Source organism: Bufo gargarizans, unplaced genomic scaffold (assembly GCF_014858855.1).
Source record: "Bufo gargarizans isolate SCDJY-AF-19 unplaced genomic scaffold, ASM1485885v1 original_scaffold_1649_pilon, whole genome shotgun sequence".
NCBI classification, from domain to species: Eukaryota; Metazoa; Chordata; class Amphibia; order Anura; family Bufonidae; genus Bufo; species Bufo gargarizans.
The window spans coordinates 210,549-227,346 of record NW_025334454.1 but is presented as its reverse complement, the minus strand read 5'-3'; the positions used below and the strand labels follow the sequence as shown (position 1 = coordinate 227,346).

The following is a 16,798-nucleotide window of genomic DNA, read 5'->3' as shown; positions in this document are numbered from 1 at the left end:
TTTTGTACATAGGAGGCAGTATTATAGTAGTTATATTCTTGTACATAGGAGGCAGTATTCTAGTAGTTATATTCTTGTACATAGGAGGCAGTATTCTAGTAGTTATATTCTTGTACATAGGAGGCAGTATTCTAGTAGTTGTATTGTTGTACATAGGAGGCAGTATTATAGTAGTTATATTCTTGTACATAGGAGGAGTATTATAGTAGTTATATTCTTGTACACAGGAGCAGTATTCTAGTAGTTATATTCTTGTACATAGGAGCAGTATTATAGTAGTTATATTCTTGTACATAGGAGACAGTATTATAGTAGTTATATTCTTGTACATAGGAGGCAGTATTCTAGTAGTTATATTCTTGTACATAGGAGGCAGTATTCTAGTAGTTGTATTGTTGTACATAGGAGGCAGTATTATAGTAGTTATATTCTTGTACTTAGGAGCAGTATTATAGTAGTTATATTCTTGTACACAGGAGCAGTATTCTAGTAGTTATATTCTTGTACATAGGAGCAGTATTATAGTAGTTATATTCTTGTACATAGGAGGCAGTATTATAGTAGTTATATTCTTCTACATAGGAGGCAGTATTCTAGTAGTTGTATTGTTGTACATAGGAGGCAGTATTATAGTAGTTATATTCTTGTACATAGGAGCTGTATTATAGTAGTTATATTCTTGTACATAGGAGCAGTATTATAGTAGTTATATTCTTGTACATAGGAGGCAGTATTATAGTAGTTATATTCTTGTACATAGGAGCAGTATTATAGTAGTTATATTCTTGTACACAGGAGCCGTATTCTAGTAGTTATATTCTTGTACATAGGAGCAGTATTATAGTAGTTATATTCTTGTACATAGGAGGCAGTATTATAGTAGTTATATTCTTGTACATAGGAGGCAGTATTATAGTAGTTATATTCTTGTACATAGGAGGCATTATTATAGTAGTTATATTCTTGTACTTAGGAGCAGTATTATAGTAGTTATATTCTTGTACATATGAAGCAGTATTATAGTAGTTATATTCTTCTATATAGGGGGGCAGTATTATAGTAGTTATATTCTTGTACATGGGAGGCAGTATTATAGTAGTTATATTCTTGTACATATGAAGCAGTATTATATTAAATATATTCTTGTACATAGGAGCAGTATTATAGTAGGTATATTCTTGTACTTGGGAGCAGTATTTATAGTAGTATTGCTGTGTTTCTGCACAAAATATGAATTTTTCTGGACGTCCAACGGCAGCACAAAATGGGTTAACTCGATTGACTCCCTACTCAAAGCAGTAGACATGTTAATCAGCAATATTAATTAAATATGCGAACAATCAATCACTTCGGCCCATCCCCTTTTGGTGCCTATAAAGGGTTACACACAAGAAAAGACCATGTATTTTTTTTCCTTCTCCTCAAGAAGTGACATGGATTTCGGTTGCCTGTATACTAGCAGTGTCACTAGTCCCTCATGGCAGGACAAAACTTTATATAAAGCGTGCTGGTATACCAGAGGTGCTCTTGTCCCTCAGCCAAAACTTGTCCTGATTGCATATGCCTGACACAAGCAGTGTGTTTGTTCCTCAGGTGAAGCCTCTGGTCTCCTACCCTGCCTTCTGTGAGCTGGTGCTTCGGGTTGCGAGGTTTCAGTGGGTGATGAAGAGGTCAGGTAAGTTACTCTAGTGCACCCGCCCACTCTGTGTTCTGTGTAGCAGAGCGAGATCAGCCACGCTGACGCCTTGGCTCTCGCGAGATTACAGGCCTCTCACAATTTGACACCACAATTTGTACAAGACTGCCTCTGATTCTGACAGCGCTGAGGAAGATATATCTTCAGACCATTTATCTATAAGGGCCTCTGAGGATCTGTACCTGTTCTATAGTGATAGTCTCCTCTCTCATGAAAGGGATTAAACAGACTGTGGAATCGGAAAAGAACACAGAAAATAAATCTAAAAAAGAGCAAATACTTCCCTTCTCATCCTGTGCTCAAAGAGTGCCTGGAGAGCGAGTGCCCAAAACCAGGGATCAAAGCTCAAGGTTTAAAGCAGTTTACAGACTAGACCCAAAATAAATCTTCAGTTGGGAAGCACCGCCTAAGGTAGGTTTGGCAGTCGCCAGGGTCTCTAAAAGAGCTGTGTTCCCTTCTCAGGATTCCTCCTCCTTTTTAAAGAGAGATTATATGGCCGCAAACTCATCTGTGCACATTGCCTTGTCCTCAGCTCCAGTTACAAGAGCCCTAAGGATCTCGCTTAGTTAACTGACAAATGATCTATAAGAAGGGGTTCCTTGAGAAGATTTTTGCAGAATCTTCCTATCATGAAATCTGTGCGATTCTCAAGTGGATGCGCTGAATTTCTTCTCCAGATCCATGGTTCTGTCAGCAGCAGCCAGGTCATTGATAAATGACCCCCTATATATATAAAATTACTGGCTATAGGGAACTGCTAGTAAATAGCCTAATCTTTAGAGGGGGTCACCCCTCCCCCGAGGATCCTGTCCTCATTGCTTTGTATATTCTTAGTATACTGTGTATACATATAGAGGTAAGAAGTACAGGACAGTTACTGAAGGTTTGAAGAAGTGATAGTTAAATGCAGAACTGTGCAACCGTGTAAATTATTACTACTAATCTCTGGGCTTTTGCATAAACTATGAGCTTCTCTGTGTGTGGGAAGCAGAGTGCGATATGTTATTAGCAATCACAGGTTTGAATATTTCATAGGAATCCTTATCTAATCACCTTATCATAGTGATAGAGTCTCCTCTCTCATGAAAGTGTTTAAACAGACTGTGGAATCGGAAAAGAACACAGAAAATAAATCTAAAAAAGAGCAAATACTTCCCTTCTCATCCTGTGCTTGGAGAGTGAGTGGCCAAAACCAGATAAAAGGATCAAAGCTCAAGGTTTAAAGCAGTTTACAGACTAGACCCAAAAGAAATCTCCAGTTGGGAAGCACCGCCTAAGGTAGATTTGGCAGTCGCCAGGCTCTCTAAAAGAGCTGTGTTCCCTTCTCAGGAAACCTTTAGACAGAAAGGCTGGCTCCTTTTTAAAGAGAGATTATATGGCCGCAACCTCATCTGTGCACATTGCCTTGTCCTCAGCTTTGGTAGCAAGAGCCCTAAGGATCTCGCTTTGTCAACTGACAAAAGATCTACAAGGGGTTCCTAGACAAGAAATTTTGGAGAATCTTCCTATCATGAAATCTGCAGCCGATTTTCTGTGCGATTCTCAAGTGGATGCGGTTAAGTTCTCCTCCAGATCCATGGTTCTGTGAACAGCAATCAGGTCATTGATAAATGACCCCCTATATATACAAAATTACTGAGCGTTGTGGATCAAACAGTGAAGAGCGTTGTGGATCAAACAGTGGTCTGGAGATGTACCATCGAAGTATCACTCCTTTCAGCCAGCTTCACTGTTTGGTCAACAGCTGAAAGACATACTGAAGAACCTAAGTGAAGGCAAGGGTATCTCATTTCCACAGCCTAAGAGACCAACAACTAAGCTTTTTCGTGGCCAGGACAAAAGATCTCTGAAATTTAGAGAAAGATTTACTGGAAGGAACCAGTTCAGACGCAAACCAAGCTCAGACAATTTAAAAGAAGATCATTAGTCAGAAGTCCTCTGATTTATGACGCCAGATCATCAATCCCTCCAGTTGGTGGCAGATTATCAGCATTTGCTGCTGTTTGGTCTTCAACGTCATAAGACTCTTGGGTGTTCTCTATAGTAAAGAGAGGTTATTCTTTGGAACTGACACAAGTACCCAAAGAACGTTTTTTTGTCAACAGAGGAGGGAATCCAATTCTTCTGCAACTATTAGAAGAATGTATAGCCAAAAACGCCCTAGAACCCGTTCCTCCTGCAGAAAAAGGAAGGGGCGTCTACTCTCATATTTTTGCAGTCCCAAAAACAGGAGGAAAATGGCACTTAGTGATAAATCTTACTTATTTAAACAGATATTTAATCAAGAAAAAGTTCAGAATGGAGATCATCAACTCAGTTACACCATTCCTGCAAGAAGGCGATTTTATGTCAACAATAGACTTGAGAGACGTCTATCTCTATATACCAGTCCTTCCAGCCCACAGGAAGTTTCTAAGAATAGCAATACAGATGCCCTCTCATGCTCTTCACTTTCAGTTTACGTGCCTTCCCTTTGGAATCTCAGTAGCCCCACGTGTGGTCACAAAGGTGATTGTGGTTCTTACAGCAGCACTCAGATTACAGGGGATATTCGTGGTCCCATACTTGGACGACTGGTTAGTCAAAGCCTCCTCAGAGCAACAATTGAAGCTTCACCTACAGGTGACTCTGTAGATGCTTGCCATGCACGGTTTTCTGATCAACTTGGAGAAATCGAGTCTCAATCCATCCAATCATCTTCAGTTTTTGGGATTCATAATCGACACCAGACGAATGACGATCACTCTATCAGACGACAGAATTCTGACGATTGGCCAAGGAGTCCACCATCTGGTGAAGAACTCCTGGCTCTCCATCAGGACAGCGATGAAGGTACTGGGGTCTCTAACCTCAGCGATAGACGGAGTTCCCTGGGCGAGAGCTCATTTTCGTCACCTTCGTCAAACAAATATTTTGGACTTCTGGGACAGGAATCCTCTCTCATTAGACAGATTCCTCAGAATTTACCCATCCACAAAAGTAGATCTAAAGTGGTGGCTGAATATTCCTGGGCTGAAAAAGGGGAGATCTCTGACAGCTCAATCAACAGTGGTTCTCACATCAGATGCATCAAATTGGGGCTGGGGTGCCCATGTAGGAGGGGAATGGTCTCAAGGCAAGTGGTCCTGGGAAGAAAGAACTCTCTCCTCCAACATGAAAGAGTTGAGGGCCATCAAGTTGGCATTGCATCATTTCCAGTCTACCCTCCTTCAGAAAGATGTACTAGTTCAGTCGGACAACTTGTCAGCGGTGTTTTACATCAACAAGCAGAGAGGGACGAGAAGTCAGTCTCTGTCTAGAGAATGTCGCCAAATTTTTGTGTGGGCAGAAAACTATCTCCACAGCCTAACAGCAGTCCACATTTGGGGAACAGAGAACATCCTGCTGAGTGGAGCAGTACATCCTGCCGAGTGGAGCTTCAGCAAGAGGATATTTTTTCAGATCACCCAGAGGATGGGAATACCAGATATAGATGTTATGGCGACCAGGGAGAATGCCAAGACAACCAAATTTTGCTCCCTCTACAAACAGGACCGACCCTGGGCTCTAGACGGTCTATCCATTTAATGGAAGAACATGCTGATATATGCTTTTCCCCCCATTCCTCTCATCATGAGGACTTTGTAGAAGATTATGGTCGAGGAGGCAGAAGCAATTGTGGTGATGCTGCATTGTTGCTTTCCAGAGACAGATATTGGAAACTTCCACTGTGCCAGGATCTTCTACCCCAAGCTCATCTGTAACATCCAGATTTGTCCAGGCTCCATTTAACGGCTTAGAGAATGAACGGACAGAACTCGCAAGTCAGGACCTCTCCAATGTGGTCATAGATACAATCATGTCCTCCAGGAGACCATCTACAATGAAAACCTATTCAAGGGTTTGGAGAATTTATTTGAAGTGGTGCTCCAATCATAAGGCAGAACATTACACTCTGGCGGCGGTTCTTCAGTTTTTACAGGAAGGCTTTGACAGGGGTCTGAAATACATTAAAGGTTCACTTCACAGCTATCAACTACTTCAGGACCCTACCATTTTTCACCTTAAGGATCATGCCATTTTTAGCAAATATGACGTGTCACTTTATGTGGTAATAACTTTAAAACGCTTTTACTTATCCAGGCCATTCTGAGACTGTTTTCTCATCACATATTGTACTTCATGATAGTGTTAGTGGTATTTATAAAAAAAATACCAAATTTACAAAAAAAATTGAAAAAGCTGCAAATTTCCAAATTACAATTTCTCTACTTTTAAAATATATAGTAATAACTCCAAAAATAGTTATTACTTTACATTCCCCATATGTCTACTTCATGTTTGGATCATTTTGAAAATGACATTTAATTTTTTTGGGACATTAGAAGGCTTAAGCAAATCTTAAAATTTGTAAGAACATTTCCAAACCCTAATTTGTTCAGGACCAGTTCAGTTATGAAGTCACTTTCTGTGGCTTACATATTAAAACCACTCATAAATCACCCCATTTTAGAAACTACACCCCTCAAGGTATTCAAAACTGATTTTACAAACTTGGTTAACACTTTAGGTGCCCCACGAGAATTAAATGAAAATGGGAATGAAAATTCAAAATTTCACTTTTTTTTAGCAGATTTTAAATATATATTTTTTGCAACACATCAAGGATTAACAGCCAAACAAAACTCAAAATCTATTACCCTGAATCAAGAGTTTACAGAAACACCCCTTGTGTGCTCAAAAACTGATGTAAAAGGGTTAACAGGACAAAATACACCCCAAATTTTGTTCCCCATTTCCCGCCGAATACGCCCCAAATAAATTATATATGGGCGCACAGCAGGCTTCAGAGTGGAAGGAGCACCATATGGCGTAAGGAGAGCGGATTTAGCTGGAATGGTAATTGGAAGCTATGTCGCATGTGAAGACACCCTGAGGTGGCCCTACAGAGGAAACCCCTAAAAAATGACCCCATTCCGGAAACTAGACCCCCTCAAGGAATATTTCAAGGTGTGTAGTGATCAATTTGACCCATCGGGCGTTTCACAGAATTAGTGAACGCTTGGCTGTAAAAATTAAAAAGAATTCCAGAAAAATTTGCTTTACACCCACATTTTTCACTTTCACAGGGGGTAACAGGGCAAAATGCAGCACACATTTTGTTCCCCATTTCCCCCCGAATACGCCAACACCCCATATGTGCTCAAAAAATGATGTATGGGCGCATGGCAGGGCTCTAGATTCAAACAGTTAAATATGGATTATGCTGACCTGAATTGGCATTCACATGTACACATGTATTTTAGGTGCCATGTCGCATTAAATAAATTCCTGAGGTCCCCAGAAATGAAAATCCCCAACAAGTGACCCCATTTTGGAACTAGCACCCCCATACTAACATTTACAGTGGTAGAAAGGGTACTTTCCAGCAAACAGGTGTCTCACAGAAGGCAGAAATACTAGAGAGAGGTTTTCAAAGCACATATTTGTGAAAAGAAAACAAAATTACTAGCAGACCCCATATTTTTTATTCCCACAAGGGGTTAAAGGAAAAAAATGCACCCCAGGTTGTGTTCCCCATTTTCTCCCCATTCAGGAAACACCCCATATGTACTTCTAGCCTGCTGTGTGCACAGCTGGCAAATGGCAAAATATGAATTTTGCTGACAGGCCTGAATTGGCAGACATGGATTTTAGGTGCCATATCACATTAAATAAATTTCCTGAGGTCCCCAGAAATAAAAAAAACCAAGAAGTGACCCCATTTCGAAGAGCTCCCCTGTACGAACATTAAGTGGTGGAAAGGGTACTTTTCAGCAAACAGGTGTCTTACAGAAGACAGAAATACTAGAGAAAGGTTTTTAAAGCACACATTTGTAAAAATGAAAAATTACTAGCAGACCCCAATTTTTTACTTTCACAATGGGTTAAAGGAGAAATTGCACCCCATTATATGTTCCCCATTTTCTCCCTATTTAGGGAACACCCCATATGTGCTTGCAGCCTGCTGTATGGGAGCACAGTAGGTCTCTAGAGGCAAAGTAAAAAAAAAAAAATTTCGGAAAGAGCACCCCCGTACAAACATTTTAAGGGGTGGAAAGGGCAGTTTTTCATAGAAATAAATATGTAGTGGTTGGTGAAAAGTGGATATGTTAGCTATGCGGACTAAATCAGAGATGCACACCCTGCATCTTTTTTGGGTCCTTCCCTTCCTTGCTGTCTGGGGCACTTGACCTGGAAAATGTTGCCCTGGTACAACACGGGCACCATGACTCCTTGAAGTACTGGGACCCTCTCAAGCCTTGGCTTTTTCTACCATACTTGTTTTCCGTGTGGCACTGCGCTTCAGAACTTGATCTGAAAGATCAACCCCTCCCATGTGCTTATTGTAGTCCAGAATGCAAACTGGTTTGGGGACATTGGTAGTGGTACCTCGCACATGAGCAGGGGAGCTGGTATTTGTGTGAAAGGTTGTCAGTAAAAGGACATCCCTCTTGTCCTTGTACTTAACCGCCAGCATGTTCTCATGGAGGAGAGCCCTGCTTTCACCCATTCTCAGTGGTTGCCCTACCAAGGATCTAGGGAGGCCTCTCTGATTTTTGCGCACTGTGCCACAAGCCACAGTACTTCTGGCAGTTAGGGTCATGAATACGGGTATGCTGGTATAATAGTTATCCACATAGAGGTGGTAACCCTTATCCAGCAGTGGGTGCAGCAAGTCCCACACAATCTTTCCACAAACTCCTAGGATGGGGGGGCATTCTGGGGGTTATATGCGGGAATCTTTCCCTACATAAACACGGAACTTGTGGGTGTACCCGGAGCTACTCTCACAAAGTTTGTAAATTTTTATGCCATACCTTGCCCATTTGCTAGGCAGGTACTGGAGGAATCTAATCCTCCCTTTGAAAAGTAACAGGGACTCATCTACACATACATTTTTATCAGGGTTGTACACCTCAGCAAACTTGGTGTTAAAGTGGTCAAGGACGGGCCTAACCTTGAACACACAGTTAAATGTCGGGTCTTTTTGGGATGGGCACTGTGTATTGTCGTTGTAGTGTAGGAATTTCTGAACTGACTCAAAACGCTTCCGGGTCATGGTCTGACTCTAAATTGGAGTCTGGTAGAAAATGTCCGAACTCCAATACTGTCTAACGTTTGGCTTCTTTACAAAGCCCAAATGCAGCATGAGTCCCCAAAACGTCATCATCTCTGCTGAACTTACTGGGGTCCAACCTAGGGGCAGGGCTGGTGCAAGGATTTTTGCCACCCTAGGCAAAAGCTAATTTTGCCGCCCATTGACCACACCCTTTTACCCGCCCCTTTTAAAAAGTAAAGTAACAGTCCAGTATTAAAAAAAAAAAAAAAAAAAACACTTTCAGAAAAGTTTCTCCTGGGATTCGAACTCATGACCTTACACATCAGAGGCAAGGCATTTACCCACACAGCTATGAGAGCAGTGTTGCCTGTTACTTAAAAAAAAAAAGTAAAGTAACAGTCCGGTATTAAAAAAATAAAAATAAAATACCTTCTGAAAATTTTCTCCTGGGTTTTGAACTCACAACCTTCCACATCAAAGGCAAGGCATTTACCCACACTGCTATGAGAGCTATATAGCTAGTAAGTTAAAAAAAAATATATAAGACTTCAACTGTAGATAACTTTGATACCTAGTGTTCATCCATACACATGACAGCTGCAGGGCCGTTTCTAGGGGTGGGCGGGACGGGCGGGAGCCCGGGGCGCTGTCAGAAGGGGGGCGCCGGCAGGGGCGCCCTCTTGTCGTTTTTCGGCCGTGCGCCCTGGCTCCCTCCCTCTGACATCTCGCCGGACCTGCGCCCGAGTGCCGAGTCCTCTCACTCTTCAGACAGTGCGGACGGCACTTACTGACGTCACGCGCCTGCTCCTCCCACTAGGCGGCGCAGGCGCGTGACATACAGTGAGTGAGTGAGCGCCGCACTGCCTGCCTGTTACCGCCCGCCCTGAGCCCCTGAGCAGTGCTGATGCCTGCTGTGAGGCGAGTGATGGTCTGGGGCGGCATTAATTACAATGGGGGGCATTAATTACAATGGGGGGGCATTAATTACAATGGGGGGGCCACTGTGGGAGACATGAAAATGGGGGCCACTGTCACTGTGGGAGACATTAAGTTTAATAAGGATCACTATGGACATTATTTAGAATGGAGGCTGCTGTTGGTGTCATTACTCATTATAACTGTATAATGTCTGATAGGCCTAGTCCTGAGTTATATTACCCTGCCCTGTATAATAATGTACCCATCCCTGATACCCCTTGGTTATAAGGGGTATCAGGGTACATTATTATACAGGGCAGGGTAATATAACTCAGGACTAGGCCTATCAGACATTATACAGTTATAATGACATCCACAGCAGCCTCCATTCTAAATAATGTCCATAGTGATCCTTATTAAAAATGTCCCCCCACAGGCAGGCAGTGCGGGCGGCGGCGCTACCCCCCCTGTACCTCACGCACTGCGTGACGTACAGTGAGTGAGGTGAGCACCGCCGCCCACACTGCCTGCCTGTTACCGCCCGCCCGGAGCAGTGCTGAGAAAGAAGCCTGCTGTGAGTGAGAGCCTGAGTCTATGGGACAGTGGGTCACTGGGTGCGTCACTGTGACCGTCCGTGCAATGTGGTTCCACATTTTTTACAATGGGGAGACACTTATTTCATCGAGCAGTTGTGGGGGGGGGGGGGGGAGTTTTTTAGACACTCGCCCTGAGAGAAATTTTACCTAAAAAACTGCACTGGACAGCTGCCCCAGTACACTGTGTATGGTATGGATGTAGCAGAGCTGGGTGTGTTGGGGCAGCTGTCATGTGTAAGGATGTACACTAGGTATCAAAGTTACCTACAATAGAAGTCCTGTATTTTTTTTTTCAAGTTACAGGCAATACAGCTTTCATAGCTGTGTGGGTAAATGCCTTGCCTCTGATGTGAAAGGATGTGAGTTCAAATCCCAGGAGAAATACACCAGGGTCTCGTAGTTGCGTGCCGCTTGCTCTGAACAAACTCATACTCGCACTAGCAGTGCATCCAGCTGGCAACAGAAGGAGTCAAGGAGATGATGTCAGATGGATCATCTCCACTGTCTATCTGTATTCTGGAGTTGCCCACAAAATCTGGAATTTGGGGCTGATAATTGTCAGTGGGATCCATATGGGGTCACCCTGGGTGCCTTCTAGAGGGTCCCTCATCAGATGATGATGAAGGAGTAGAGGAAAGTGGCATCCTCTTCTCCCTGGCATGCACACAGATATTGTGTGTGCAAAAATCTACACTACCTAACTAAAATTGATTTCTATGTATATGGAGATTTATTTATAAATAGATATAACTAACTACTTGAAAAAAAAAATGCATAGTAAATGGCGAAGACCGATCAGAAAAATTGATGTTTCTAATCAGCGCTCAGCAGGTGCAGGATGCACACGCATAACTAAAATTGATTTCTATCTAACACTAAAAGTACCAGTAAAAAAAATGGTACTTATTGGTGTTCAGGGCTGCAGAACGCACGCAGGCGGACATTTGGTGAGTTCGTGCAGACACTGCAGTATAACAATTTACTGCAGATACAAAAAAAGAACACTAGCTAAAAATTAACTTATATATAAATATGATTCTATTACTTCTTAAAAAAAAAAGGGACAGATGAAAAAAATATATATCTGCGCCCAAAAAAAGAGCCCAGGTGCTGAGCAGTGAAGTATGGACTGATCAGCACTTGGCGTTCACAGCTCGCACACAGAAAAAGTGGTGTAGAGCAGGAAAAAAATTATAATGATAAAAGTGACTAAAAAGTTCAAAATTTCTTCACCGCAGGCAAAATCGGACGGGGGGTGGGGGGGGGGGAGGAGGGAGAGGGGGGATAGGGACAAGGATTAGGGATCTGGAACTTCTGCTGCAGCAAAAATTTAATAAAATCACTGCAGCAGAAGTTCTTCTTCGTCTTCTTCTATACACGAGCAGTAAAGGCAGTGAAAGCTGTGGTAGAACCACACATCCCAGCAGATTGAGCACAGAACCTCTCAGCATGCAGTCACCAGCTAGAATGGCTGCATGCAGGGAGGTTCTGCCCTTTCCAGTGCAGCTATAGCGCTGCCATTGGATGGAGCGTTGTTCCAGCCAATCACAGCGCTGGCAGGGGACTCCAAACACTGGTGTCCCCTGCCTCACCTTGGAGGTGACCGGTGATGACCTGTTCAGCACCGGCCACCTCCCCCCGCCCTGCAGCTTACATGTGCTTCCTGCGCTGCGATGTGTCGGTCTTCACTGATCGGCCAATTGCAGCGCACAGAGCTGCAGGGGGGCCGAAATAGCCTTAGCTTTTGACACAGACACAGATTTGCCTCAGATCTCATCCTGTGTGAAAAATTTACACAAACAATTGACATGTGGCAGATTTCAAAATCTGCAACACTGGTTTATTTTTATGTGCAAAGTTTCCACACCAGGTAAATGAGATTTTGAAAATCTCCTCTATGTAGCCGGTACCGTAGAAAAAATGCTTTATATAAACATTATTGCAGGCAGGGGGTGGGCTGGGAACTAAAAGCGGCCCCATGTTGTGGGTGGGTTCCCAAATGGATGGAAGACGGGGCAACACAAGCAGATAGGGACAACAGAAGTAGGCAGACCTGACGTACCATAGCACAAAATACCAAATATCACAGTACCATAGCACAAAATACTGCTGCCCAGCAGATCTGTACCTATGCAACTGGCCAACCTGTTCATATCTGCCTGCATTGCTGAGAAAAATGATGTTTCAATGCAATATATGCAAATGTGCCTCTAGGAGCAACAGGGGCGTTGCCGTTACACTTAGAGTTGGCAGGTCTTTAAAGGGCATCTGTCAGCAGTTTTGTACCTATGACACTGGCTGACCTGTTACATGTGCGCTTGGCAGCTCAAAGGCATCTGTGTTGGTCCCATGTTCATACAGTATGTGCTCGCATTGCTGAGAAAAATGAGACTCCACCACACCGATTACCATCTCTGCTTGCTGTCAGGGAAACGTGTCTTTTTCACCGTCAGAGGCTGATAACCTGTCCGGAAAATGTGCTGCACATAGCAAGGCTCTGACATGTTTTCAGCCTCTGACTAAGAAAAATGAAAACGAAAGAGACTAAAATATAAAATATAATAAAACGCTGGGACGCATTGTAATTTATGCAATGTCTTTGATTTTTATACATTTTCATACCACCTAAAATTTGATTTGTTGATCCACCCCAAAATTGCATTTATTAACACAAAAATAAGTATTTCCATGCAGTTTGCGGGTGAGGCTTGAAACTTTCTGCTATAGTTACATTTTGGGTGGTATGAAAATCGAAGACCTTGCAGTGAAAATCTCCACAAATTAAAATGTGTCCCAGCAGTGTAATATATTTCATTTTTTAGTGTCTCATATTTTCAAGATCTCTGCTTGCTGTGGTGCACATTTTCCGGATAGGTTGTCAGCCCCTGATGGTGAAGAAGATCTGTTTCTCTGACAGCAAGCAGAGATGGTAACTTTATCAGAAGTTTCTTTCATTCTGCCATCATTCGACAAAAGTGCGAATTAACCCCCCTCCCCCCCGTACAGCAGTAAAGAAGCCAAATGTCAATGTCAAGCAAATGTCGTGGCAGCCCGTAAAACCGCCGCCATAAACACTGCCCATAGAGCACGCACTCTCTCCGCCAGACACAGCAGTGCTCCTGCCTGCAGCTGCTTCAGCTTTGCCCCAATTTCATAAAACAAGAATCTCCGGTTTGGTGGAGTCTCGTCCCACGTCTTATGAAAAGAGGAAGCTGAGCTGGAAGTCACACATCGCGTTTCATCATCTTCATTTCTGCATTTGTCAGAACAGTTGGGCTGTCACATTAAATATATAATGAAAATGTCCGGCCGGGGTCGTTATTGGACCCAGGGTCATAATCACAGGGGTGGTAACATCTATAGCAAAAAAATAACAATGGTATTCCCTCCTGGTCTTGAATCATGACAACCCCCCCAGGAGTAGACAGAGAAGGTGCACAGGTAGCAGTTGTACTGGACCCTTGGGCCGAGCGGGCCTGAGAGCCCCTGTGCCAATACAAAAGTATCATAACTGGCACAAGGCGGGTTGAGGGTGCTGTTACAGATTTAGCATTTTTTATTTGCATTGTAACATATACAATATACATTCGGGATTTACAGACATTGTTCTTGTTTAGCTTTACAACCCCCAAAAAATAAAATTTAAAAATGCACAATTTTATTATGAGATAGCCGCTGCGTTTCCTATCAGTGGTGCAGGATTAGACGACAGAACGCATCAGTCAACCTGACTTTGTGCTAGAACTAAAAGATGATGATGGCACTAAATTTAAAGAGGACCTGTCACCGACCCTAACATTTCTCTTTTACTAAATAACTGTATTCCCCATAATATAACAATTATGGAGAATAATCTGTATGTGCTGCTCCTGTTATTCCTACTAGAAATGTATGAATGAACTGACAGCTGGGTGTTACCATACCCCTTGTCAAAGGGATTAGAGATGAGCGGATTTCATGTTATAAAATTCGTTCACGCTTCGTTTGGTGGTAAAAGCAGAATTGCGTTATGGATTCCGTTACCACAGACCATAACGCAATTCAGTCATAATAGAAGCCTATGGCCTGCATAACGGATCCGTCCCCTGCATAATGGAAACGGGACAGATCCGTTTTGCAGCCCATAGACTTCAATTATGACTGAATGAATAACGGAATGCCTCTAAAGGCATTCCGTTATGCATTTCGTCATAGAATTGCGTTATGGTCCGTGGTAACGGAATCCATAACACAATTCTGCTTTTCCCACCAAACAAAGTCTGAACGAATTTCAAACCCAGCCTGGTTTCACATTGTCAGCACTGATTGGATAGTCTCAGACGGTGTACAGACAGACCCCCAACTGTCTATTTATTAATACATTTCAAAGAGGAATAAGAGAGGATCAGCACAACACATGGTTTAAGAAAATATGCTCTATAATTGTAATTTCATGGAAAGTACAATCATTTACTGAAACAGGTCAGGCGAGGTGATGGATCCTCTTTAAATGTCCCTTTATATATTTAATTGGCTTTGTACACAGGTGGACTGTGCGACTTCCATGGGGTTAGGTCACCAATCCCTCATCCCAGTTACAAAAATCTTACCAAACGGGTGAGGGGCAAAAGTCCGGTGGGTTATGCTGCCCTTCTCTCACACCAGCAAGGGGCTCCATTTTGCTATGGGGCAGCTTCTGCTCTAGTCCTGTAGGTGAGTCGGGATTTGGAGAGGAGGTCAAGCTCCTATTATAGTTATGCTCAACTGTTTTGGTAAAGAGGAAGGCCACATGTCCATTCGGAGATCTGGCAGGCTATTCAGGCACAGGGCAGCCTGCCGGATCCTCTACTTCACCACCAGATATTCATTGACTGCAATGAGGTCCAGCAGTGATCCGTTCCATTTCCGGCATAAATGCCAGGTTTCGACCGAATAAAAACTGTTGCATGCAACGTTTCTTTTGTCCGGCCGACAGCTGGCATTTATGCAGTATCAGGCTGCTGGAGATGTGAACACAGTCAAAACAACTGCTTAAGAAACAATGTGTAATACAAGTAGCAGGCCTATCCACCTAACCAGTAGACTTTTGCCCCCCAGGATGTTGCTACCTATGCATCCATTACGACTGGCACAGGAACCCAAATGTTAGAATTATGGGCGCACTGTGGCGGCTCAATATATGCAGCATATATATCGTCCTCTTTCTCATTACCACCCGGGACGTCGCTCTGCAGTCAGTCGGGGTCCTGTGACATATCTACAAGGCAAGACGCCTCTAGTTACATCTCTAGGGTCAGGGGTGCACCACCCCTGCCTAGGGTCCCCATGTTACTACCACCTTCTCCTGTATAGACCCTCACCATACCTCAAGGTGGTGGAGAAAGAGCTCCCTGGGTTGTACTTGATGCCCAGTAATTAGGGAGGTGACGCAGGAGTTGGTGCGCAGCCAAAAAGCTTGCAAGCAACAAGTGGCCTGAGACCGGCCATCAACTCCATAACATCTGGAGGACACCAGGTTCTCAATATAAGTCCTGCTGTCAGGACAGAGCACAGCGAGGTCACTCACCCAGAAGTTTTCCTTAAAGATGCCTCTCATTGCCACTCTGTACGAGAACTGAGCTGAGAAAGGGATGTGTCTCTTCAATCCAAGTTTTACCGTACACGAGTCTGCACACACAGCCAGAATTTCAGTAATTAGTTCCTCAAATGTTCTTCCTTCTCTCTCATGCCCTGCCCCTGCTGGGGACAGAAAGCTCAACCAGATCAAAGTACTGCAAGCACTTGTACAGCTGCTGCAGATACAGACGGCTCCACGGCGACCTCTGCTGGACACAGCTCAAATGGCAGCATGGGGAATAACAGGGAAACACTAGGACAGCTCGCCTGGACCACCAATTTCTAGGCAATGTCTGTTCTAGCATCATTTTTCCCCGGGGTGGTGAAAGTTGTTTCTTCTGAGAAGCCAGGCACTACTAAACTTAGGCCCCTTTCACACGGGCGTTGCGGATTGGGACCGGATGCGTTCAGGGAAAATGGTGCGATTTTGACACTAAAACAAGTCCGTTTTCACTGCGATTGCATTCCATGTTTGTGTTTTTTCCACACGGGTGCAAAACATTGTAATGCGTTTTGCACGCGCGTGAGAAAAATCATCATGTTTGGTACCCAGACCCGAACCCGGACTTCTTCACAGAGGTTCGGGCTTGGGATCGGTGTTCTGTAGATTGTATTATTTTCCCTTATAACATGGTTATAAGGGAAAATAATAGCATTCTTAATACAGAATGCCTAGTAAAATAGGGCTGGAGGGGTTAAAAAAAATAATTTAACTCACCTCAATCCACTTGTTCGCGCAGCCGGCATCTCTTCTGTCTTCTTCTTTGAGGAATAGGACCTTTGATGACGTCACTGCGCTCATCACATGGTCCATCACATGATCTTTTACCATGGTGATGGATCATGTGACAGACCATGCGATGAGCGCAGTGACGTCATCAAAGGTCCTTTTCCTGTGCACAGCAAAGAAGA

The 16,798-nt window shown here is 43.4% G+C and overlaps 1 protein-coding gene across 1 annotated transcript in view; it reads right to left on the bottom strand.

Annotated features, from left to right (window-relative positions):
• The window catches only part of LOC122923489 (proline-serine-threonine phosphatase-interacting protein 2-like), a 131,368-nt gene extending 115,396 nt beyond the window's left edge, over positions 1-15,972 (bottom strand). Inside the window, exon 1 of the mRNA XM_044274313.1 lies at positions 15,837-15,972. Within this exon, the coding sequence (XP_044130248.1) occupies positions 15,837-15,866 (30 nt within the window). The 5' untranslated portion in view covers positions 15,867-15,972. The remainder of the gene's footprint in view (positions 1-15,836) is intronic.
• Positions 15,973-16,798: the final 826 nt, after the last annotated feature.